Raw genomic sequence first — 26891 nt, forward strand, 5'->3', positions numbered from 1 at the left:
TCAGGGTCAGATAATACATTTTATTTTCTGGAGAGGATTTGACTGTGATTCAATTAATTGCTGAAAATTGGTTTATTGAATTTACTGTGTAATTAGGTATTTACACCTTAATTTGGCCACATGTACTATTTAGTTTGCATTTCTGGGAGTTTGTGTATCTTTGATCAGTAGGTAAGGATTAAGTGGATTTATACCTATAGAGGTTTGGTATTGGGTATGTTACAATATACACTCACTTAATTTATAAGAAAAATATTTGGTTGTACAGTATTTTCTGTTGTAATTTTGTATTTGGGCTTTATTTTTATGAAACCTTTGTTGGTGTTTTACTTTAATTTGTGGTTACATCATCAGAAGCTTTATACATTTCATAAAACTTTGATACAGTAAAGTTATAATTAAATTAGGAAAATATAATTAATTAGGAAAATGCATAGTTATGACCTTGTACAGCTATGGTAGTTGAGAAGATTCCACTACATATTAACTTTGTTTGAAAATATTGAAATTAGTATCTGTTTTACTTTAATGGCAAGATGAATTGGAACTTAGAAATACAGGCAGTCCCTGGATATCGGTGGGGGTTCTGTTCCGACGGCCTGATGATAAGCAAAAATTGCTGATAACCGAAAATTGGCGATTTATGGCACTAACAGGAAATCGGTGCATTTTCGTGGCAATTTTTGGTGCTTTACAAGCACAGTAAAACTGGATCGCAATAACCAAGTCTGCTGATAGCCAAGGGCTGCCTGTATAGTCTTCAATTGAGAATTAGAAATGGGCAAACTAGATGGTGAGGTATCTGTTGCATACCTGGCAGTTTAGTTGACACTGCATAGTGGAGGGTATCTTTAGAGAAGAATATTTGAAATACGCTGATGATTGAAGGCATCCAGTTATTTGTATATTTTTCAGTTGTCCTTGATGTGTCACGTTCCTTCCCCTCCTCCAGCACTGAGATTATCATCCACTTAAAGTTCTAAATTTTTTTGGAGTATAATTTGATAAATGTTTCCTAGTGCTTTCCTCTCTTAAACCATGTGTTGGTCATGCTGCCTTTAAGTTTATCAGTCGGTTACTGTTATCGTTGATCACTTGATTTAATTATCTTTTAGGTATCACTACTAGAAGTTTTTGTTAAGCTTGTCATCATTCTCTTTGCTTTGTTATCTGTCACAATTTGCAGCTTTTAGATCCGTGTTTCTGAAAGATAGCTACATTTCTGCATACTTGGGATAGTTAATTTCATGTAAAGTTGTAGACTATCTAGTTATAAAAGGTTGTTCTATTGATATTTGGCTACACAAAATTTTACAAGGATTTTTGAAATATCATAATCAGAAATTAAGTAGTTATAATGCATGGAAATATTTTATCCTTTCCTTAATAAATGCATAGTAAGCATTTCATGAAATTCTACCATATAAAGGCTGTACCACCAGGATGTTCAAAAACATTAGAAAAGTGCAACATTGATATCACACTGCAGTGACCCATAGTGTGATGTATTTGTAAAATAGGATTTTTACCCACAGGAAAAAATTATGTCAATAGCAAGGTGACATCAAAACAAAGTGATGGTTAGAGTTACTTTATCGTTTTCTTATACGGACATGCTGCTTATAAAAGTATTAAATTGTTGCTTTGGAGACTCTCAATTTCTCAGAATTGTTAGCAGTTATCCATGGAGATGGAGACTGAATCCGTGTAACAAATATTTCCAAGTAACCTTGGTGATGAAGAAGCTCATTGTTTTATATTATGGCATCTTCTGTTATGCACAGGAAAATTTACCCAGATGTGGTTTATTACAGAATGAGGGTTGAGCAATTGAAGGGAAAGATGAAAAGGAAGCAATTCTAATGAATGAAAAAAAAAAAACTTTTAGTATTGCTTAAATTATACAACACAAATGTTCCATGCCAGCATGGCACAGCTATAGATCCATGTCATGAATTTGTAGTGTCCATTGCTATGCTAGCCTAGCCACAAAATTTACTTAAACTACCCTGTGCAAAAAAAATATTGTATACAAAACCTGAAGAACTCACAGAATCAAGAATAATATAGTGCTGGAGTAGGAAATAGGCTGAGCAAACAGAAATTCTAATTATACACCATAATACTTGGCTATAACTAGGAAAATGCCTCACTGTAGACTTTTAACATGATACCCTAACTGCTCATTATTCACATTCAAGTAAGGACTATCACCACACACACACACACACACACACACACACACACACACACACACACACACACACACACACACACACACACTGTCTAAAACAACTCTACTACGCAGTGGCGTGGTTGGCATGGTGTTGGCGTCCCACCTCAGTGGTCGCGGGTTCGATTCTCAGCATTCCATTGAGGAACGAGAGATGTGTATTTCTGGTGATAGAAAGTTCACTCTCGACATGGTTCGGAGGTCACGTAAAGCCGTTGGTCCCGTTGCTGAATAACCACTGGTTCCATGCAACGTTAAAGCACCATACAAACAAACAAACAAAACACATAATTGGGAAAGTAATGTATGCTGGTTTCACATAATAGTAAAATGAAAAAGCACAAGAACTAGAGTAAATACGAAAACCATATTTTCTGTGGTAGACACCCTTTATAAGAAGATCCCTTATCCATACAATGCCAATGCCACTCAGCTGTCTGTTTAGTGAATGCTGGTGCAGAATTGGCAACAGCAGCATATTCTAACAATATGTTTGCATTTTCAATACAACTTCATATCAAGACTTGAAAAAGCAAGTTTGCAAATTTATGCAAAATCTAGAATAATGATAGCCGTATGCAATGTTAATGGCTCCCCTCTCTCTCATATTTATCTACCCTAACTACTAAAAAGTTTTTTCTATTTTCTACACATATATGAAGTAATTTTAACCAAAAACTTTCAATAAAAAAATGGAAAATTAAAGGTTTTGTTTACACTTCTTTTACACCATCTTTTAATATACATGTTAGTATATTACCCCAGTAAAATAATTGTAACATACCAAACTACACAGCTTGCTGGGCTTCAGTAGTATAAATTTTTCTATATGGGCTAGTGGCTGTAAAATAGGCCTTATACTTTCTTAATATCTGGAACACTTACGTCAGAACTGACAGGCTTAGGAGGAAGAGAAGGTTTGTAGGCATAAGGTACTAATCTTAACCCAAGGGGTTCAGCAATTGCTGGGAGGTAACTAAGAAGCATGGGTCCTGTTGCTGGAACATGACGTTAAATGTACTAGGCTGCAGGTGCTACATTAAACTTTAATATTAAGATAATAACTGACAAATCCTCAAGCTTACTTCAAAGGAACGGTTGTTACCACTAATGCTGATGATGGTGATCTTTGCATCACTGTTACCAGTCCTACTCTTTTGAAGGATTTTTGCCACTAGCCTGATGATGGTAATCTTTTCATGACAGAGGGTGTCAACACTGTTGTTCCTGAAGCAATCTTTGTCATTAGTTAGGATGGTCAGCACAGTTGATGAGGATGTTGAGTACTTCCTGGACCTTGCTCTAAACCTGGACATGTCTGGTGTAGGCCATCATCCTGGCCATCATCAGGAGTATCTTGAACTTCAGCTGTAGCAGCTCTTCTCTTTATATTGTCTGATACCCAGGCTGACCACCATCCTTATCCAACAGCTTGCCAACATTGTCCATATTTATATCATCTGATGATCATGAAATGTTGCGGGAGTTCGTACTAAAAGGAAATGTAGTTGTAGAAGATGCAATGATATAAGTACAGGCATTCCCTGGTTATCAGCATGGGTTCTGTTCTAATGGGTTGATGACAAGCAAAAATTGCTAATAACCGAAAATCGACAAAAATCAGCGATTTTCAGCGCCGATAACCGATAGTGGACCATTAGGTATGTATCGGCGCCAATACTCTATTAGTGGCACCGATAACCGGAAATCAACAATCGCTGATAACTGGTACTGTAAATTGTATCCTAATCAAGAATTTACAGTTTGGCTCACCAACCGTCAGGTTAGCGGAGCTACTGACCTGTTCTGCCTAAGATATACAAAAAGGCCAGGTCTCCCATCTCCTGATAGTCCTCATAGCAATATTTACATATCAAGAGGATTTGTATTTATTACAGAATTATGTACATCCAGTCTTTGAGCCTTTGAAAGGAGGAGAAGGAAGCAGAATAGGGTAAAACATTATAGATGCCCTAACCATGAAGTCATCATAGATGGAGACCAAGTCTTTAAGAGCCCCAGATTTTATATTTTGAAAGCTGTGTCTTGGTGGTTGCTTGTTTTTTAATGGTCTTGACATCTTGAACCATGACATTAAGGAACAAAAGATGCTAAGGCATTCTTTTACATAATGAAATATATTAAATAAATATGTGTGTGCATTTTCCATCAGAAAAGCAAAATTTTTAAACCAGACCATGCTAGACTACCCAATAAAGTAAAAATGAGGACTGAGCAATCTCCCTTGTTGGAAGATGGGACAAATTGCATGAGGACAACTTATACAGTATATTGTATTTTAGACGGGTATTCTGACTGTAATTAATTTTTCATACTTGTGTTGTTTTTTATCGTGAATTTTTTGCATAGTAGCAGATGTATAACTTGCCAACTTTGAGTGAGTTAGTGACGCTATACTATGTAAGTTCACCTTCATTCCTGTAACGATTTCTGTAACTTCCACAACAGTTTTATGGATCATTTCTTCCCATATCTAAAAATTAGGTTTGTATGTTTGTTTCATCATTTTAAAAATAATAACGGATTGGCAGCGATTCTATTTAAAGTATATATTATCAGTTTAAATTATAATTTAGCTGTAACAGATCATAGCAGATCAAGATTCTACAATTGATGTAAAGAAAATCAGTTTGATGGAACCTGACCTTGTTCTGAGAAGATTATATCATGTTCATACCTAGTATTATTGCTTGCACCCAGATGGAGCTCCCAAGCACTTCCTAGTTCAGTAAATTTTCCCATCGCTTGTATCCTGTTGCCTTCATCAGATTCTGCTTGTGTTAGCTTTTGAGTATGATGTATTACAGTACTTCTTTCTGTGGCTGGTGACTCTTCATTTATTTCAGCTTAGATTGTGGTTGGTATATCTATACTTCACAACATATAATGATATATATGTACTAGGAGAGGTTAATTTGTTTTTTCTATGTTTGGAGTATTAACATATTGTGCTGAATGTGGAGTACCTTCATTTCATATTGAGTTATTGCAACCCAGGGATAGTTTTCACCCTCTACATATGTTACACACCACACAAGGAGAGAAAAAATAATTTTTGAACATTTTTTGGTGCATAGCATTTATTTCTTCACTAGGTTAATACAGTATATGTTGAGTCACTAGCATGTGAGTGAATAATGATGATACATTGCTTCTGTTTTTGAGGTTAGCCATACTTTGATAAATTTCAAGTCTTTAAACTTGATTGAGAGTTTTACCTTGAAAGTGAAGCTGGATATTTGACTTTACTAATTGTATTTGCAAAAGTAGAATAAGGCTAAAAATACACTGAAACAATAATTGCTTACAAGCCAAATCAAATTGAAAACAACAGCTCTTGGTACATTGTGAGATGGTTTCAACATTATAATTATTTTTGAAACATTGGAACTTGTTTTGAGGTACTTTTGCTTTGGCTTACAAATAATTTATTTGGAATTGAAATTTCATTGAAATCTAACTTTTTTTTTGGAAGAGACTACAGATTATTTTGTTGCCTCTGCTAACAGCTGTTGTATTGCTGAGTGCACTTGGTTTCAGTGTATTTTCAGCATAGGTGATTGAGAATTTTTTAACATTCTTAAGGGATTTTAACAATAAAATCAAGGCTCTCAGTCGTGTTTACTGGGACACTATCTCACCTTCATACGTCATCTCGTTCCAGCCGCCCCACACGGGTATCAACCCGAGTAACGCGCTCCTCTGCAAAGTACATGTAAATGATTGTGTAGGACCAATGAAAAACATTTTAATCAGTTGACAGAAAAAAATAGATGCCTGAGTGTTTTTTTTTTCTGTATCTGATGGTTGAACCTCAGATTGTATTAAAATATTTTGTGTTGTGCTTTTGTGGTCTTTATGATGGCACTGAGGTTCTGTTCATGAAAAAAGTACAAAGTTATTTTCATCATCAGTTCAGTAAAGGCAAAAAAATATAAAAAATGAGAAGTGGCATCTCATTTCAATTCAGTCATATTTTAGAATGCCAAAGGACACTTCATTTTTAGAACCTGTCCTAAAGCCAAGTGACTAGCAAGTGTACAAGGCAGAGTAGCGTGAGAGAGAGAGAGAGTGAGAGAGAGAGAGAAGAAGGTGTTTCATCCAGTTAAAAGGTAACAGAAGAAGAACATTGTACAGCAGTAAACCATCTTCATAATTCTAGGGGAAGTAAAATGCCCCATCAGGACCAGGGAGTTCCAACTGTAGACACCTCGGTAAAGCGTCAGTTTGTTTTGCACTTTACATAATTTATTCGTTTTCTTTCATTATCATTGTTATAATTTTTTTTGCTAGTAGATAATATGCTTCCTGCTCCAGGGGGTATACCTTGGTTTCTGGTTATCTTCATTTTTGTTTCTGATTTATTATTTTTCTTCCTGTTTTCCATGTTTTTGTTCAAATTTTGCATTCTTTCACATTCTGTAGCTGCAGTATCTCTTTACATCTTCTTGTGAAAATAAGGTCAGGTTGCATTAACCTAAGTATTGTACAAGTGCCCATCATAATATTTTTACACTCTCTGTTGCAGTATATTGCTGGTTCTTTTGATCTAATTGCTTCTCAATTGATTTGATCTGTTTGGTGTTAGTGAGGTTTTATTTACCTCTTCAAGTTTCTTTGTCTTTGTGGGGTAACTTATGCTTCTAGGTTGATGCCAGTCCTCATTTTCACATTGTAGTTTGAATTCTTATGTATTTTCACCTTTTGATGCTGATTGTCCATAGCAGTTCAGATGCTTCATATAGATTTAAAAGCAGTGAGGTTGTTAGTGATTTTGGAGGATTAATTATTTGTGATTCCAAGTTCTGAGGTGTTGAAGACATCACAATCAGTTGATTTATATTGAATTCACAAAATCCATATACATTGCCATGATTGTTGTTAGTTTTTTGTGTGCATTCTAAGGTTCTTGAAGCATTGAATAATGAAGTAGATCGAGGGAAGGTTGGGAGATAGTTGATATAAATAGTATATATAGTCCCCATTAGTCCGTCCGGTCTTGCCATTAATTTTGTTGGGCCTTATTTGATCTTGAGTAGTGCATAATTATGAAACTAGCCCATCATTAAGCAGCATCTTTAATTTAGTAGGGCCTTTTGAAGTTAGGTTTATCTCTGTGACAAAGCAGTTTTGTTTTGAAACTTGTTGTTTGATTTCAGTGGCTTTTGCTTGGTGCATTTATGATACAGTAACATTTAAACTCGTCTTAAGTTGGAGAAGTGTTATTTTGATGCAAGAATAGAATTTTCTTGTAAAGAATCTCTCATGTTGTAATTTGAATGATATACCAGAATGACATTTTTAATCAATAAATAAAGTATTATTCCTTAAACATTATTATAGTTAAATGAATATAAGTTACTTAAAAAAATATGTTAAGGCTGTAGGACTTTAATTAAAGATACCTTCACTCAGTGCATTTAAGATGTTGGTATGAGTCTGTTATGGGCTGGAAACTTCACCTTCAGTGCCATATAGTACTTGCAAGTATTAAGCTTGAGCAAGTTTGGTTTGGAAATGAACGAGAGAGTTAAACACCATAAGTTATAGTAGTCCTTAAGGGAAGTCTGTTAGAACTGTTCTGAATTATTTCCTTTGATTTCTGTGTAAGATATAGTATTGGGAATTATTCAGAAGTGTTGGTTTTGAGAGATTCTTGTGTATAGCTGACAGTGAATGGAAATGGTAAAAATTGAAGCTAATCTAAAAGGGCTCTTAAGATAAGTTATATTGGAAGGTTAGTGAAGGTATCCTGAATGTAATCTTATGAGGGGTGTTCAGTGGTTTTGCTAAGTTATGGAAACTCCTCCCAAAGGCCCCATCAAAAATATATAATGAAATGCAAATTTTCAAAAGGTCTTGCAGTACGTATATCATTTAGTAAATATGTAAGGCTTTAGAAACTAATTTTTTAAAATCAGATCATCCATTGCTTAATGGACAAGACCCAGTGATAGTCTTTTAACAGACAAAATAAAAATGGTAGCCAGAGTGTAGTTCTTCACTAGTGCATCAGTACTTCACTAGTTTTAAGAATAATATAACTAATTTTAACATTTACTGATAAAATGTTAATGGGAGAAAAGGTGATTTGCAAGTGATTTTCAAAACTTCACTGTGCATTCGCTATGTCGACAACACACAAATTTTTGTTGGTAACAATAGCTGACTACTTTCAAGATATCCTCAAGTATAGTGTAATGATTGTTTCATCTCACACATCAGAGCCTTTTTGTAGACATCTAGCAAGAATTTTGGGACTTGATAATTCATAACAAAATGAAGCAATTACAAATGTTGCATGGAGGCATGTCCAGAAGATGCAGGTTAAATGTAGTACAGACAATAAATGATGGCTTGATTACCAGCCTGTTTGACTGTGAAGCATTTACTGATTAAGTGGCCAAGTCCTGGGTATCTTGAGAAATTTATATTTCACTGAGATGTGATGAGGATGAGAGATACATCCCTGTCAGAATTCTTGGGAGAGAATTAGGCTGGTTGAAAGCCTATTCCATCAGCAGGATGTATGGAGGCCAGGAACTGTTGAGCTGCTCTCTGTTGTCAGCATGGCATCTGGTATTGTTGCAGTCCTGTTCCTAAGTTGACTTGTCAGTGAGGCGCTTGTTGTGTCATTAAAGTAGCTGTATGTATATCTGGCCTTGGTGGATTCTTATGTTCATTTCCATTTAGTTGCTTTAGTTGCGTTGTCTAACTTCAGTGCAACCCTTGTTGGAAGAAAGTCAACTCTCCTGACTCATGGACATGGCTACAATGTGACTTCAAATTCATGTTAACAGGTGTTGACATCTGTTGACTCATGGCTTACCTTGACTCAAGATGCCAAGTAACATTTGACTACCACTTTTGTTTTGTTTGTTAAGTGAAAACACCGATGTGTCTGGTACTTTGTTGATTGTGAAACTTTGTTAAATTATAATTATGGGGTTTATGGTTATTGAACTACATTCATTTTGTTAGATTCTTTCAAGAATTATCTTTGTCTGTGGTGATTTTATTTTGGCATCTCTTGCAAAATGTGTATTTGTCCCTCTTGCAGTAGTTGAACAGGATAAAATAGTTTGTTTACATAAATAAGGATTGACCTGAAATGCATAAAATAATTCTGAAGTTTGTGGTAATCATCAAAACAGTTAACTGCTCTTTTTCTACTTCACAGACATATCTCTGTTATTGTTTGGGGCACTTAGATTTAGTTGGTAATTGCAAATTGTTAGGTAGTATGTGAGTTATCTTTGGTTTTTAAGACCATAATACATCTGGCATCCACTTAACTTCACAGCAAAAAGTGGTTTAATTTTTCATAAGCAATCATGAAATTGTGTAATGATGTTTACTTTTGAATCAGAGTGCTAGTTTGGAATGTTTATTAGATGCAAAAGTAATTGTTGTCATGTTGGGTTTTCTTCTTTATGTAGTCATCTGCATATGCATTGTTAGGTGATTACAGAGGAATCCTCTGATGCAGAGTTATAGCTTCTTAGAATAATATTTATTACTTTCAGTCATGAAGTCATCCATTTTATCATCATATGGAACTCTACTTGTGGAGTGTTTGTTTTATATATGAAGAGTTATTTTTTATTAAAGTATAGTTTTTCATTTGGCCAAATAGGTGTAGGTATGAAAATTTAATGTCCATTAGTAAACTATCCTTTTGCTTTTACATCAAAGTTTTTAAAAAGTACAAAAATGTAAGTGATTTGTCTCCTGATACTTTATTTTGGCAAAATCTAATAGTACAGTATTGAGTAATTCAGAAATTGATGTACTGTATGCTTATGAAATTTATGAGACTAGTGTAGTAGGTGTCATTGCTGAGCCTATTGCATTCAGGTACTTAAAGAAAGGAAAATGTTTGTATAAATTGCTTCATTCATAACCAAATAAATTATTCTCTTCATATTTTAGGTAGAATATATGGGAATTATCTAAATATGCCAGTTCCATGGAAAGATATTTAAGATAAAGCATTACAGGTTACAGTTACGATCAACAGTAAAGTGAAAGCTACAAAACCATCCATATTTAGTGAACCACTCTGCAACTGAAGTCCTTTAGACAATGTGGTTTTACTTTTATCCTAACTAAAAAGACCATTCTTGTTTTGGATTACAATATACTGAAAGACCCTATGCCTAGTGTGGAAAGCTGGTTGGATATGGGTAGCATGTTTGCATTAACAAACGAGATAAATGGTAAGAGTATTAGGGGTTAACTCGTCCAGTTTTCATTAAAGTATTCGGTATGGAGAACAGTATAATGATGGCAGTTATTTAACCCTTAAACGCCTGAGCCGTATTTTAAAAATCGTCTCCCGTATGTTGGCGGCGTTCCCGAATGAGCGCTGGAGCCAAAATTTTTTTCTTTTTATTTATTTATTTTTTTTTTTTTTTTCAAAAATCACATCACGCTTAGTTTTCAAGATTAAGAGTTCATTTTGGGCTCATTTCTTTTTCATTGCCTGAAGTTTAGTATGCAACCATCAGAAATGAAAAAAATATCATTATCATATATGAATATTGGGATATATGACAGCGCGAAAAAAAATTTCATATATAATTGTATACAAATCGCACTGTGAGCAAAACGGTTAAAGCTAACGAGTTAATTTTTTGTTGTTGTATTGTACACTAAATTGCGATCATTTTGGTATATAACACATTATAAAACAATCAAGGCAACACAGAGAAATATTATCACAAAATGATGCATGAATTTGTAACGCGCAGACATAAAAAACAGCTGTTTTAAAAAATTCATCATAAATCGAAATATTGTGCGAGAGACTTCCCGTTTGTTGCAAAATAAAGGTAAATGATTGAATATTACTAGACTGTAAGTGTTGTAGCGTACAGTTGCAGTTTTTGACCATTTCGGTCGAGTTAAAGTTGACCAAAGGACGAATTTTTTCTATTTATTCGTTATTTATATGAAAATATTTCAAAACTGATAAAAGCTACAACCATGGTTTTTTTGTATTCTACATGAAATTGCACACATTTTAATATATAAAACTTTATGTAACGGCTAATTTAAAATGGTGCAAACATTACAACAATCGAACAAAAAAATTTATGATTTTTTCAGAAGAGTTACCGCGCGGATGTAAGGAAAAAGTTCATTTCATAAATTCACCATAAATCGAAATATTGTGGTAGAGACTTCCAATTTGTTGCAAAATAAAGGTAAATTATTGAATATTATTAGAATGTAATAGTTTTAGCTTACAATTGCGTTTTTTTACCATTTCGGTTGAATCAGAGTTGACCAAAGGTTGAAATTTTGGCACATCGTTATTTATATGAAAATATTTCAAAACTGATAAAAGCTACAACCATGGGATGTTTTTTTTTATTCTACATGAAATTGTGCACATTTTCATATATAAAACTTTATGTAACAGCTAATTTAGAATGGTGCAAACATTACGACAATTGGATGAAAAAATTTCTTATTTTTTTGGAAGAGTTACCTTGCGGACGTAAGGAATTTTTTTTTTTTCATAACTCGAGATATTGTGCTAGAGACTTCTAATTTGTTGCAAAATAAAGGTAAATGATTGAATATTACTAGAATGTAAGAGTTTTAGCTTACAATTGCTTTTTTTTATCATTTCGGTCAAGTCAAAGTTGACTGAAGGTTGATATTTTGGCACTTATCGTTATTTATATGAAAATATTTCAAAACTGATAAAAGCTACAACCATGGGTTGTTATTTGATGTATTCTACATGAAATTGCGCACATTTCCATATATAAAACTTTATGTAACGGCTAATTTAAAATGGTGCAAACATTACGACAATCGGACAAAAAAATTTATGATTTTTTTGGAAGAGTTACCACACTGACGTAAGCAAAAAGTTTTTTTCATAAATTCACCATAAATCGAAATATTGTGCTAGAGACTTCCAATTTGTTGCAAAATGAAGGTAAATGATTGAATATTACTAGAATACTATAAGAGTTTTAGCTTACAATTGCGTTTTTCGACCATTACGGTAGAGTCAAAGTTGACCAAAGGTTGAAATTTTGGCACTAATCGTTATTTATATGAAAATATTTCAAAACCGATAAAAGCTATAACCATGAGTTGTTTTTTTGTTGTATTCTACATGAAATTGCGCACATTTTCATTTATAAAACTTTATGTAACGGCTAATATAAAATGGTGCAAAAATTATGTCAAAGTGACAAAATAATTTCTGAGATGTGTCGCTGATGGTTTTTAGTCCGAGAAGAAAGGAATTCACGCTTGCACGCCTGGGTAACGATTGTAAACAAAACAGTGTGTTGATCCGTGAGCTCCCAGCATCCCCCAAGGCACGTGATTCAAAAGTTTTCGCTTAGTAGGCCTATAAGTATTTTCCCGTGAATTTAAAAAAAAAAATTTTTTTATATCGACGTACCATACGTCCAATCGGCACCCAACAGAATTTTTATCAATGTTTAATACGTCCAATCGGCGTTAAAGGGTTAATTGTGACAGAAGTGACAAAGTGAATGAAGAAGCTTTTGAAAAATGTGTCTATAAAATGCTGAGGGTCATGTTGGGAGTATGGTGGGGAGAATGTACTATGAACAAGGAGGAGTTGGAGAGATGTGCTTTTTAGCAGCTGGAAAACAAATGGAAATCTGTAAGGTTAAGATGGTTTGGACAGGGATGAAGAATAGTTAATAAAAAAAGCTTTGGATGTGTTAATAACAGGACAAGGACCTGTAATTGATGCCATGGAAATTGTAAGACATGAGATAGATGAAGGCCTTAAGAGAGTCCAGGCAGAAAGTGCACAGGGCAGGAGACTAGAGAACATTGCATGTCCAACTTTATGAAGGGAAAATCAATATTAAATCACTGATGATGGTGATTGTAAAGCACTGTTTTGTAGCTGTGTCTTGGTAAAAAGATAACGAAAGATAGTCCCTCACTAATGTTATTTTCATGAAAATATAGGTACTGCAGATAGAAGAGCCATGTTAGCTTGGAATTTGGTACTCTGTTTTGTGGCTGATGTAAGTTGGGAAACTTTTCTGTATTTGAGTAATGATGAATTATCTGCCAAGTATGTTAAATATTGTGTCTGTGTAATTTGCTTCCTAGGAAAAGTTTCATTGTAATTTTAGCTTGCTGAGAGATATTTGGTTGGCTGTGGAAATTAGTTGTGGTTTGTTTATTTACTCAGGATGATTGTTTTTAATTAATTTTAACCATCAACGTACCAGTCTTGATCAAATATTTGAAAAGGGCAAAGGGCAGTTTTACATTAAATTTTTATTTTTGAAAGAGTGCCTCATGTGTGAACAACAAATGTAAGTGAATTGTAATGGATACCTATTTAGAAAGAAGTTTGAGCGCTGTAATATTTTGTATGAGTGGCCTTTGTTTCATTACAGCCCCATTACATTACTATTAATTTAGCCTTTCATGCATCTGTGCAAGGTTTTGACACTCCAAAACAGTAAAAAAAGAACCACTATCACTTTCATCTGCATGGGCAAAGGTAAGGGCTTCCAGATCCTAAAATCCCTTAGAGAACCATTCAGTTCTCCATAAGGGTAACATCTTTTCAGTTCTTTCAATTTCAACATTTTTCAGGATTGCCCTTCTTTTCATTTCATCATTGTCATTTAGTTTATTTGGTGCTTTTGCATTACTTTGTAAGTCTGAAGTTTTGTTATTTAGTTTTAGTGATTTGCTTCAATTAATGAATTTCACTTTTTCTAGTTGGTGAAGAGTTTTTGTTGAAGTGTATAGAGTTGGTATGCGAGTACTTTTATTGTTTAATTTTGTTGAAGTTCAGAGTCTGTCTCTTCCTTATTTTGTGTATCTTGTTGAGATAAAATGGTTATCTTTAAGCACCACAAGTTTATGTCCTTAACAGTTTCACTGCCAATCTGAACTCACTGGCTCTTGTTTTCTAGTTCAAATTAATTGTCAAAAGTTTGTGATTGCCATTATCTTTAATATTAAAGTTGAAGCTGTTAGCAATATGTGCAAGGCTGTAATATGTTTTAGATGTTTTTCTTGAAATTTTGTTACTTTTACTGGATTTCTAATTAGTCCTGGAAGGGTTTTAACCAGTGATCATTAGCACTGAATTTTTGTTTTGAACAGTCTGTCCATTCTAAATATATTTAGCCTAATACTAAACATTGTTTCTTCCTCAAATATCAGTAGTATATATATGTGTGTGTATGTGTAATGGCTTCAGTCATAAGATTGAATGTGTTGCATGAGCAGCAATGTCTTTCTCATGATTGAATGTGATTGTAATAAGTATGCCTCATCACAGATATTTAGGTTCACCCAATAAGATGTGGTTTGTTTATGGTAATTCAGGTTTTTTTCTATCCATCTGTCAGTTTTAGAAGAGTGATTTTTTGGGTTGTATGAGGACAATATCTAAAGTTAATAAGATTAGGGCATTAGCAACTTCTTTACTTGGCAAACAAAATGTTATTCTTTGTTTTGATTTTTGAAGCTGGTACCTGGAGGTGTCTTGACAATTTGAGTTCTATATCCCTGTGGCCAGTTGTTGCAGCAAGTCAAGTTCTCCCACTCCTTGGTGGGTATCATGTCAGATGTTGGGATGTCTTGTGCGCATATCTCGTAACCCTTAGTAAATATGCTTTTCCTCTTTATTATTACTGGAGTTTCTGTCCCATTCATGGATCCTTAGTAGTTTTTCAGAGCGATGATCTCCCAGTCTTACTTTCCATGCTCTCAGCTGGATTCTTCATATCATTGAGTTCCTCTGTGGTATTCCATCTCGGTGACCTCCTGCTAAAGTAGTTAGCTACCGAGGCATAATTAAAGTTTATGGGGTTATAATGAAATAAATATAATTTTGACAAATTAATTCTATATAAATTTATTACTTGCAATTTTAATAGCTCTCTCCTCAATCTCACTTCTAAGTAGTGGCCTCCAGACTACTCATGAAGTTAATGATTTTCTAGAGGGATTTTGGGAACCCAGATGTGCATGCATTTACCCATGTGGACTTTGCGCTGATGCACTAAAGGCTAAATTAAAACTACCCCATACCTGTAATGTTGGTATACAAAATTTTTTTATGTTTTGCAGAAAATTATAATTTTTTAAATTGTGCAAAAAATTCTTAAATGTTTATGCCCATGAAAATGGCATGAAAATCAGAAAGAAGAAAATTGTGTACAGTGGACCCACCCGTATTCACGTTCTCCAGATTCGTGGACTCGCTCATTCACGGATTTCTCTCTTGACCATTTCCCCCCATTATTTGTGAGAAATTCTCCTATTCGCGGTATTTTCCATAAGAAATATCCACAAATTCCTGTTTTGTTTTGTTTTTTTTTTTGGGTTTTTTTTTTTTTTCCCAACATAAAATGCACTTTTTGTGATAAAACTATTAAGAAAACCACGTATCAAAATTTTTAGTGGGTTTTTCTTGAGTTTTAACTAACAAAATAGTAGGTTTTAAGTCTTTATATAGGGGTTCCAACAATTCGTGGTTTCTAACTTTAAAATACAAGGTTTGAAGCGTTTTTATAGGGGTTCCATCTATTTGCAGGTTATAACTAATTGCTGGGGGGGGGGGTGTCTAGTACGCATCCCCGCAAATACGGGGGGGGGGGCGGCCCACTGTACATATTTATTAATGTTGAGACTACTATATGTGGGTGTGGATTTATAATGAACTTATTTTCAACGTAAAAAGAGAACCAATTACCAAAGTACGTATAAGGAAATGTTATAGTTAGATTGGATCAGAATTGCATTACATTACATCAGTTCAGGAGTAAAAAGGAGGAAATTGTACTGGCAGATATAGGACAGTTGTAATTATTGTAACATTTCAGTTAGTGTTGCTATATGTGAATTTATGAAGCACTGGTGTATCAAATTGATACAGCGTTGATTGAGTGGAAGCTTATGTTCTTTGGAGTATTTTTGGCGAAATCTCTGATGGGTGTCTGTGAGCTCAGGTTGGTGGTTTAAACTTAGGAGTTTATTCTTATTATTGAGACATTAAGTTTAGAATTTCTGTTTTACTTACTTGTTATGGTTAGGTAATTTTAAGACCAATCCTCTTTCAAATAGGTCTTCTGGCTATTTCCATGAGTGCGTCTGGAATTAGAATTCACTAGTCACTGCTAGGATACTAAAATTAACATGCTTTATAGTCAAGGACCTTAAAAACAGAAAAAATCTTTTTGGAAAAAAAGTTTGTGATGATGGAAAGCTTCTGAAAACAATTGTATTCTCCACCATTCCTAATTTTGGTAATGAAATAGTCAAATATAATACTGTTCAGGAATTGCTATGCATAGACTTCAGTATCTGAAGACAATTACAATTTATTTCAGTTGGTTTCTTTGTGATTCTTATACGGTAATAGTGTTGTTAAGTAGGGATAGATATGAAGTAGTAGTGTGTGTTGTGCTGTTTAATATCTTTCTTAGTGGTTAAGTAAGTGTGTGTTTTATTTCCAGTTTTTTTTATATGCAAGATATGTAATGGGTGTGGGTGCTCAGTTTCAATAGATTTATTTCTTCTTTTATTGTCATTTAGACCTTTATTGCTGCTTGCATTACTATAAATGAAAGAGCTCAATGCCGAGGTTTGTGTTGTAACTTTCTACATATAGCCATGAATTTTCCATTTTATGTATATTCACACTGCATTGAGAGTAAATTAATAAAGACAGTAAACTTTTGAATCTAGCGTTGATTTAAAATAACTTTAGGTATGATTTCCAAACTTTCTTACTGCTTCTGGGGGATTAGTCGCCAAGAGAATTCCAACAGGTATTGTTATTTTAATGTTCTTCAAGTAGATTTCAGGTCATGAGGCTGGAATGCATCATATTTTAAATGTCCTAGTTGTCCATTTTCTTTGATGTAGCTGCTTAAATTTTATGTTGTGTACAAGTTTGGAAAGATGTTTTTACATTCATATGTATTGTAACCCATAACATACAAATATGTTAGTATTCAGTTGGATTTTTCATGACGTTCACTTTTACGAGCACATTTGTAGGGATATAAGGGGTATAACAATGTATGTTTTTATATAAATAATTTACCCAGTAATTACTTAGCTAACAATTTCTTGCCTCATGAGCTTGAAAATTAAAAAGAAATTGCTGATATTGCTTTACAGATTTAATGCAAGTGACTGGTCTCACCCAGTAACGGGAATACCAAGAACTACTAGCAGAGAAACTCTTTCTATTTCTGCCTAAATTCAAGTAACACTGAGTGTTGATGGCAGGGCGGCTGTGTTCTTAAATTCGCCATCAGAGACCAGATTTCAGTGGAGAATTATATTTGTTTTCAGGTAGCCTTTGAGCTTTCAGGACAGTATTTTGTTGTTTTGTTATTGATGGCCCTGATTAAATTTTTTCTAATTCACTGCAGTAGCACAAATTCGCAGTCAGATTGTTCAACTACTACTGGCAGCGTAATTTACTGCCTTACCACCCTTACAGGTTAACATCATAATATAATCATTGCATTAATTGCTGAACTAATACATACTTATGTTCCTGGCATCAACTCTCGCCCTGCACCAATTTTCTCTCCTTCTACTAGCCCTCGTTAATTTTCTCCACTTGCTCCCAAGCCTGGCTCCCTTACTTCCTCCCCTTGCCATTACCTGTGTCTGGGTTAACAGTATTAACCTTGTAATTATGTAATTGAAGTGTTGTGAAGTGGAAGAGGTGCTGAATTGTCCTCTGATTCTCTTAGACAAAGGTCGCTGTCATACATACTCCCCCAAACCTGGGAGGAGACATACTGGAAGTCCAAGGGAGGTCATGGGGCTTACACACGTGGAGGCGCCCCCTCAGTCGAACCTGTTGCCAGTCCCAGGTATTGACAGACAGCCACTGGCAAGGCATCTTACTGGATGTGTAGTGGAGGAGGCTGCTATCCGGCCATATTGGTTCTCTTAAACCTAGTCCCTGTCTGACTCCCCTAAACCAGGGAGTCCAAAAGGGTTATTCCCTCTGATAGCTGCCCCTCAGTCGAGCCTGTTGTCCGCAAGTATCGACAGACAGCCATTGGAAAGGTGTCCGTAGAGATGTGCTTTTATTTTAGTGATGCTTGAGTGTAGATAAAGAACCGATGGCATTTTTCTAGTGATTCTTGGTCATTGAAGAGGCACTTCTCAGAGCAGAACATAAGTGCCCAATAATGCCCGAGCTTCCAAGAGTGCCCGATAGTGCCTGAGCATTTTATTGCGCTCGATAGCATCAGAATGCCCTATCCCCATCTCTCAGATGTCGGGCACCAGCCTACTAGTGGCTGACACCAATCTTGGTTTAGCTCGGAGCTCTCTCTATTAAGAACATACTGCTGTTAATTTTTTAGCACAATTTCCAATTGGAAGCCAACTCTGGTCTTTTAGTGGCCAACTCTAGTGTTTGATCATTGGGTGTCATTCCTCAGTATCGAACTTCCTCCTTTGAATACCATGCAATCACTCTTAGGCAGTTTTGCTGCTTTTTGACCTGTTCCACCTTTGTGTAGAGTTTCAGACAGACCAAATTGCCCCCTTTTTGTGTCATCAATTAGCTTCTCAAAGCACTGGCTGGCTTTTGCCGACAAGGACTTTGGTGGATGAATTTATGAGCTAGTTGAAGAAAACTACAGGGAGTTGGGAGCCATATACCTGGGTTTTTTTTATGGGAGCGAGACAAATTTTTGTGTCCAATACTTCCTCTGATGCTTAGACAGAATTAGTTCTTCTGGTTGAAGTTCTTTTCAAGATTTTGGAGTAAGTCTCTCTCTCTCTCTCTCTCTCTCTCTCTCTCTCTCTCTCTCTCTCTCTCTCTCTCTCTCTCTCCACTTCTCTCTCTCTCCTCTCTTTCCCCCCCCCCCCTTCCCCCCCCTCCTCCCCCTCCCCCCCCCCCCCCCCCCCCTTTCTCTTTTTTTGTCTTTTTTTACATCGGGAGCAAGGGCTAAGAAGACAGGAGACTCGCAAGTGTCAGCCATCTACCAGAGAATCCCAGCTAATTTCAGAAAGCATATATGCTTGGTCCTTTTGTCCTTTGGAATATCTTCCTCCCTGAGCATTCTTTTATGAGTACTAGTCTTTCTTGGGCTCCAGACTGAAGGGAGCACCATGAATCCTTTCATTAATTTCACCTAATCCTGAGTGCCTGATCTTCTTCAGAGCTCCTGGCACCAGCTTTCGGGTACCTAGCACCGAATTTTGAGCACCCGACTCTTGCTCCAGAGAGCTTGGCTCTTTCTAGCTATACCAGGCTACCACCTCTGAATGCCTAGTTCTTTTTGTAAGATTTGTTTTAGCGCATTGTGTTTGACTGCAGCAGAAGTGGTTACTCCTGGTGGGGTTCAAGACCCTTTTTTTTATCCAGTGGCCAGGCTTTTGAGTCTCTTTAGACTTTCCAAGATTTTTTAAGTATGTTGGATAACAGTTTTAGCAAAGTACAATGCCGCATATGTTTTTAGTCCTTACAAGGTGTTTTCGAATCAACGTTGGGCATTATCGCATAGGAAGTTGATCCCTCTGTGATGGCTATGCGTCCATGGCTGCCAAGTATCGACAGGGTCGGCAACTAGTCCACTCAGTTTTCTGCGAGAGTTCCTAGTTATGTAGGATACTTTGTTTTCACGTCCACATACAGACTGGAAGATATCTCAGACTTGTTTTACAAGACAGAGTCTGCCAGCTCAGGAGTTCAGGATTCAACAACTTTGGCACAAGCCTTCTCTCGAGTACACTTTGCTTTCATCTGTTTTCTCTTTTGGCCATGTACTTCAGCCTGTCCCACAAGACCAGCAAGGCCCCACTCTGTCTTCCCTCTGGAAGAAGTTCCTCATCATGAGACTAGTCTTAGACTAATTCTCACTCTTTTTTTTCTAGTCAAAGGAACCTGGTTGGGGAACTGGGGACGTATCCCCAGGAGAATGAAACCTTTTCACAAATGCCAGAAGAGCCTAAACTGAAGTATTTCTTTAGTCTCAAACAGAGTTTTTACCCAACACTCACCCCAAGTGAAGAGTTTGTGTGTGTGTGTGTGTGTGTGTATGTATGTATGTTTGTGTGAATGATTGATGAGTTTTTTCTTATCTAACTGGAATTTCTGGCAGAGAAACTGAACTGTAATAAATCCAGTCTTAGCCCTTTTTCACACAAGGAAACTGGTGTCTGCCACTGATGGCGAACTCTAGTTGCCTCCCTTAGTTTCCAGTGGAGGCTTTCATATGTGGCCACTTCATTGTTCCAACCAGGTAACTTCCAGGCAGCTAACACCACTCACTGTAAAGGATTGTTTTAAATGAAAGCTTTCATATGTAGCCACTGGTATGCTCCACTGTTGCTCACTAGCCATTCTCTCAAACAAAAAAAAAAAAAAAAAAACCTCATGCTCAAGCTTCTCATTTGGTGTACAATGGTCCCCCCCTTATTCGCAGGGGATGCGTACCCCCCCCCCCCCCCCCCCCCCCCCCCCCCCCCCCCCCCCCCCCCCCCCCCCCCCCCGTGAATAGTTAGAATCTGCGAATAGTTGGAACACCTATAAAAATGCTTAAAACCTATTTTGTTAGTTAAAACTCAAGAAAAACCCACTAAAACTTTTTATACCTGGTTTTTTTAAGTTTTATTACAAGTGCATCTATAACCTAAGGTGTTATGGCTAGATCTCATCTCGTCCTCTATTTAGAATGTTTGGTTATTTAGACTAATGGATTTTATTTCCCTTCTTTTTAACTGAAAGCTAAAGACATCAGAAAGGTTTTTCCTCTTTAACTTTCAGACTACCTGTGTATTACATCCATTTTAAAACTGTCCTACAGGAAACTAGTGTTAAATTTTTGGCAGAACCTTGCAATAATCAGTTACTGGCATGAGACTGCAGAAGGAAGCATAGAATGTTCTCCTACTATCTCTTCACCTTGTTATAAAGTGATGAGCTTTAGAAAACCAAGGGGTTTACATTGTACCTCAAGCACCCACCACTTTCAGTGGATATATTTCAATGCACATGCTACTGTTATCTGGTTGTTTTCTTTGCAGTACTGTGCCCAGGGCAAGGGCACCCTTTAAAGTTTGCTAGCCATCAGATAACTCCTTGAGCTACATAACTTCCACTGATGCTTTGTTAAGCAGTTGTAGTACTCCTTTATTACAAAGTTCCCATTTGAGTAGAGGCGCTTCTGGCTTTACTGCCATGCTGCTACAGGTTAAATTGAGCAACAACCTGAGGCAGTTCTCTACTTCAGGCTCTCTTAACTAATAAAAAACTACAAGCATTGTATTCAGTGCTAGCGACCCTGTCAATTTCAAATTCTTTACATAACTTATTGTTTTGGAGTAGAATATGTTCATGTATCCCAGCTCCTGTAATGTGGAATCAGCTAGGTAATTACTGGGTAAGTTACTTATATAAAAATGACATTTTTATGATAGTTTTATATACTTACCGAGTAATTACGGATGGAGCCCTCCCTCCTCCCCACTGATGGACATACGACATGAACAGAGTAAGATTCTCTGCTAGTAGTTCTTGGTATTCCCATTAGTGGGTGACATCAGTCACCTGCACTGAATTTGTGAAGCATTACCCGCAAACTTTTTTCATTTTCAAGCTACTGAGGCAAGAAACTGTTAGCTAAGTAATACTGGATAATTATATATAAAACTTCATTTTATCATAAAAAAAATGTCATTTTTGCCATTGCAAATTGATTATTAAATATTCTGCTGGAAATTTTGAGGAGTAGCTCACAAGAACAACTTTAATTTTAGGAATATGTAGAAGACTGTACATACTGTTATAATGGTGTTTGGTATATTCATCACGGAGACATTATCAGTTGTTTTAATGAATTACTTTGGAGAAGAATGACGAACATGCAAAGCAGAGTAGTAGATTATTGCACTTTCCAGTTTGTTAAAGAAAAATCCAAAACTGGAGCCAGTTGAAACCTAAAAGATTTTTTATGTACTATACTGAATGACTTGAATTGATATTTAGCTTGATATGGTCTTGTCTTTTATATAAGTTTTTCCTGTATTTTTGCTTTTGTATCAAATCATCATGAACTCTGGAGAAGGAGTCCTCTAACTTTTCCTATTGATTGAAATAAATGGGTGATGGTTTCAAAGTATTTTATGGTTCTGCTTCACAAACCCTGAGAAAGGTTGCTATATAGTATATCTGCTTTTATTGTCTTGATGATGTATTAACTCTGGCCATTAATGTCTCATTTTTTAACAGGGTTTAAACTTAAAAGAAAAGTTACTGGTACCCTGCTGAATTTATATTTCATCTTTTAAAAATATGACTGTCTCTTGTTAGAAATAATGTATACAGTAAAGTTTTAGGCTCACTTTAATTGTAGTATATGGGTTGTCACTTCAAGTTGATATTTGATTTGAGAATGTACACTTTTTATAATTATCACACCTCATAAATGTTTGGATTGAGTATTCTCATTGCTAGATGACAGTTTCAGTTAAAGTGCCATATATAAAGCAGTTTTTTTGTGAAGTTCATTGTCATTATGATTCATATACACAAGTATTCCAAGGTAGAAATTTTTTTCATTATATCAAAAGATTATACTTAATGTACATATGAAGCATGAGCTGCACCAATTGCTTTCAGAGTTCTTCGCTTATTTTACTGAAGTCTTTTCTGTTTTTTGTATTTTTTGTAATTACCTAGTAGTGTCTTGAGAAACTCTTCTTTGATTGTCTTGAGGAATGCCCCAGTGTTAGTTATTTAGTGTTAGATTTTCGTTCATGTCATATTTAGATCTGATGATTCAGTGTTAACCTTTATTTCAGCTTTTGATCAGTTTTTTAAGAATTTACAGTACTGTATTAGCAAGCATGAAATTTTAATGATTGCATTGTTCATGTCAGTGGATTCTGAGTATTGAGCTTTTGTTTTGATTACATGTAATCTGTCCATGTGATTCTATGTGATCCAGCTCTGGAAAAATATTTTATTGTATAAACTGATAAATGCAAATCGTAACCTTCTGCTTTTATCACTTTGTTAGTGTCTCCTTTGTTATTTTGACTCCAAATTAACAAAGTGCTTTTATATAGGAAACATGAGTGTCTTGTTTCAAGCCCCATATTAATTGCTGTTATGCTGCTCATAAGGGATAACATGTGAAGGTTACACATCTCAAAACTTCCCAAGAAATATGGCTTATGTCTGTCTTGTATGATGCAGATTGTATGAGTATATTTTTGCTTCATCGCAAATCCATTTCTCTTATATTTGCCCAACTAGTGTTGGTCTTCACCCCCCAAAAAACATTCCAAACTCTCATGTAGAGTAAATCATCTGCTGGCTGGTTTTCAGCAGTTCTGTATACATCTTGGGACTTTCAGTCCAGCTAGGTATCTCCTTGTTAATATCATACTTTTTATTGTTTTCTGCTCATGTTTGAAACTTGGGCTATTCAAAATTATAACATTTTTAAATACCAGTTTCTGTGTCCTTTTTAGTCAGACTTGGTTTATATCAAGTGTGCTTTGCCATGAACTTCCCTTTAACATAAATTAGTAACTTCTGTTGATTTTGTGATCATTTTTATTTCTACACATAAGTGGCTGATTGCCAGTGCATTGTTTCTTTTGGCACTTAGCCTTGATGCATTTATATATATATACAAATAACCTTTTTAGCATATTTAATTTTTTTCAACTTCATCTTATGCAGTATAACATATAAGACATAAGGTTCACGCCATGCAATATTTATCTTGCTTCATTGGCTGGAGATCTTTCCAGAGAAAAACCATACTTGACTGAAGCTGCACAGTCTACTTTGCTGCAAGCCATTCATGCAAACTCAACCAGGTATTTGCTTCCTCTTCATCCCATTATTATGGGAAGTCAGCAGATGTTTGTGACTGACTTTAGTAAGCAGTCTAACAACCCTAAACTTTCTTTTAATTCCTACCATAGACATTTTAGTATTAGGATTTACTATTCAGAAAAACATCAGGTTCATATAAGTAACTTATGCCAAGTAATTACATGGCTATAGCACTTTCCACTTGTACGGCAGCTAAGTTTTGAAATTCGCGGTAGTGCTCAGATTGTTTAGTGTAGGTGACTAGCCCACCCACTAACGAGAATACTAGGAATGACTTTGCAGACAACATTCTTTTTCTGCTACACCAGGGTAATCAGTACTATCTATACATATATGGTACCATCTATACATATATGGTAGCCTAGCCTACTCTACACAGTATACTGCATACAATTATGGTATAGTAATCATTAATATCGGCTAATTCTCTAGATTCAGTGCAGATTGACTTATGATAATTCAGTACAAAGAGAAATTTGAATAACATTAACAAGAGTTAGCCTAATGTACACTATGGTATATTGTATACATATAAGGTAGCCTAGCCTACAGTATATGTGTTCTATACATAAATGTAATTATTAATATCAGTTAATTTTGGAGGTTCAGTGCATTCTGATGTTTGATAATTCAGTACAGAAATAAATTGAATAAACATGAAACAAGAATCAGACATGTACTGTAAGGGGTATTTCCCTAAGATTCAGTGATTCGGTCTGATGTCGGGATAATTGAACAGTGTCAGGCTGTTGATGGCTATGTAATCATAAAATACAAAATAATGAATATGCATCTTTCCTTGAATTTTTTTAAAAGTTATGCATTACTTCACTGTATCCAAAAATATTGTATGTTTTGTCATATTGTACAGTGGAACCTCGGTTTTTGTACATAATCCATTTGGAACCTCCCACGAAATCCGAAACAATAATTCCCATAAGGAATAATGTAAATACAATTTATGCATGCCAGACCCCAAAAATATTTTTAAAAAATATATTTTATAGGAAATAAACACAGTTTTACATACATAAAACAAGAGAAATAGATGTATGTAAATGACTAATGAAATGAATAAATAAACATTTAACATCACTCTTACCTTTATGGAAAATACTTGTTAGCCTATGGAAGACGAAGAGGAGGAGAGAGGGAAGATGAGAGGTTATTGTTTGGAAGGGGAATCTCCCTCCAGAAGGACTTCAGGTATCAAGGACTTATCTGGGGTTACTTCTCTTAGTTTTTTACTAGAACTATCTGAGGTTACTTCCCCTCTTCGTTTTTCACTGGTACTAAGACCAGCTTGAGAGTTACTGAACCACTGTCGCACAACAAAACTGTCCAGAGACATTTGTTTCTGGCTTTTAGTCTATTGTAATTTTGTCACTCTAGCTGCCTGATCGTATGCTGCTGTCTGCACCCATTGCAAGCAAAATTTTAAAATATTTTCAAAATATTTTTGTATCAGTATTAATTGCTAACCCCATCTTAAAATCAGATTATCGTAAAGCAAATTATCGTAACTCAAACACTGCCCATACCCTAATCTAAGTAGGTAGTCTCCTGTCAGTGGTGTAATGGTTATAACACCTCATCTGCAAAATCCTCCTCAGCTCAGATAGCAGAACTCCTCATATACATGAGGACTGCCAGATGGCTCACTTCTTCCTCATTCAATGGGCATAGAGTAGTGCTAGGCTTAGTATTGAAACACACAGGTCTAGTTTTTTCTTCTAACCAAGATGTTAGCAACCTATTAAGTCTTTCAAGACTTCCAAGGCAGAGAGGAGTCCACTCTGTATGTTGGAATTTGGACGTAGCCCTCAAATGGTCAGTGGACACCTCTATCGAGCCTCTCCATTTCATGTCTGTCGCCTTAACTAGCAAACTCAGTTCCTTGAAGCCAAAAGGCAAAGGCCAATGAGTGAGTGAGTTTCAGACTATAGACAAGCAAACAGATAGTGCTCAGGGAGACATTTTCCTGACTGAGAAAGAAAAAAGATCCATGCTTTCATTTTAAGTCATTGATGGACATCCATGGCTCTGGGAGAGTAAAATGTCTAGTTTGAGCTTTCAGGATATACCTAAGTAAGCCTTATAATCAGAGGGCCATCCATACCTAGGGTGTTCCAACAAGATCTCATCTCGCCCTCTGTATAAGAACACATTGTCCTTCATCTCCAGTGAACTTTACTCTGGAGGCACACTCTCAGGTTCAGGGAAACAATTTGCCTACATGTCAAGAAAAAACTAAGATGCCAGAATAGTCTCGACCTCATTAGCTTTCAGGTATAATATGTTACTCACTTCCATTTGGCAATTGACCTACTGTAAGTGTAATACATACTAGTTCACTTCTAAGTTTTTTCTTCTTGTCTAAATCTCAAGCCTAGTACAGGCAGTCCCCGGCTATCGGCAGACTCAGTTAATGGTGATCTGGTTTTATGGCGCTTGTCTAGCCCATTAGGGCCGAGTTTCGGTTCTCGGCGCCATAAGATGCTGATAATAGAGTTATGGTACCATAACGTACCTAACAGAGGTGCCATTAACCAAATTTCGGCACCACAAGCATCATAAAGCACTGAGTTTCAGTTAATGGCGGTTTTTGCTTATCAGCACCTCACTGGAACCAGGGATTGCCTATAATTTGAACTTCCCCATAAATTGCATTTCAAACAAGTACGTATGTGATTGATAGGTTTGTGATGAAGCAAACTTGAGTTTATCACAAAATTTTTTTTTTTTTTTTTCATACAAACTCAT

General features: G+C 35.7%; 1 protein-coding gene across 2 annotated transcripts in view; it reads left to right on the forward strand.

Moving 5' to 3' along the window:
• The window catches only part of LOC135212089 (transcription initiation factor TFIID subunit 3-like), a 124897-nt gene that overhangs the window by 62511 nt on the left and 35495 nt on the right, over positions 1-26891 (forward strand). Inside the window, exon 6 of one of the 2 annotated variants that reach the window (XM_064245465.1) lies at positions 17047-17067. The exons of the other annotated variant lie outside the window; for it this stretch is intronic. Coding sequence (XP_064101535.1) covers positions 17047-17067 — 21 coding nt within the window. The remainder of the gene's footprint in view (positions 1-17046; positions 17068-26891) is intronic. 2 annotated transcript variants of the gene reach the window in all.

This window comes from Macrobrachium nipponense, chromosome 40 (genome assembly GCF_015104395.2).
Source record: "Macrobrachium nipponense isolate FS-2020 chromosome 40, ASM1510439v2, whole genome shotgun sequence".
Taxonomy (NCBI): Eukaryota; Metazoa; Arthropoda; class Malacostraca; order Decapoda; family Palaemonidae; genus Macrobrachium; species Macrobrachium nipponense.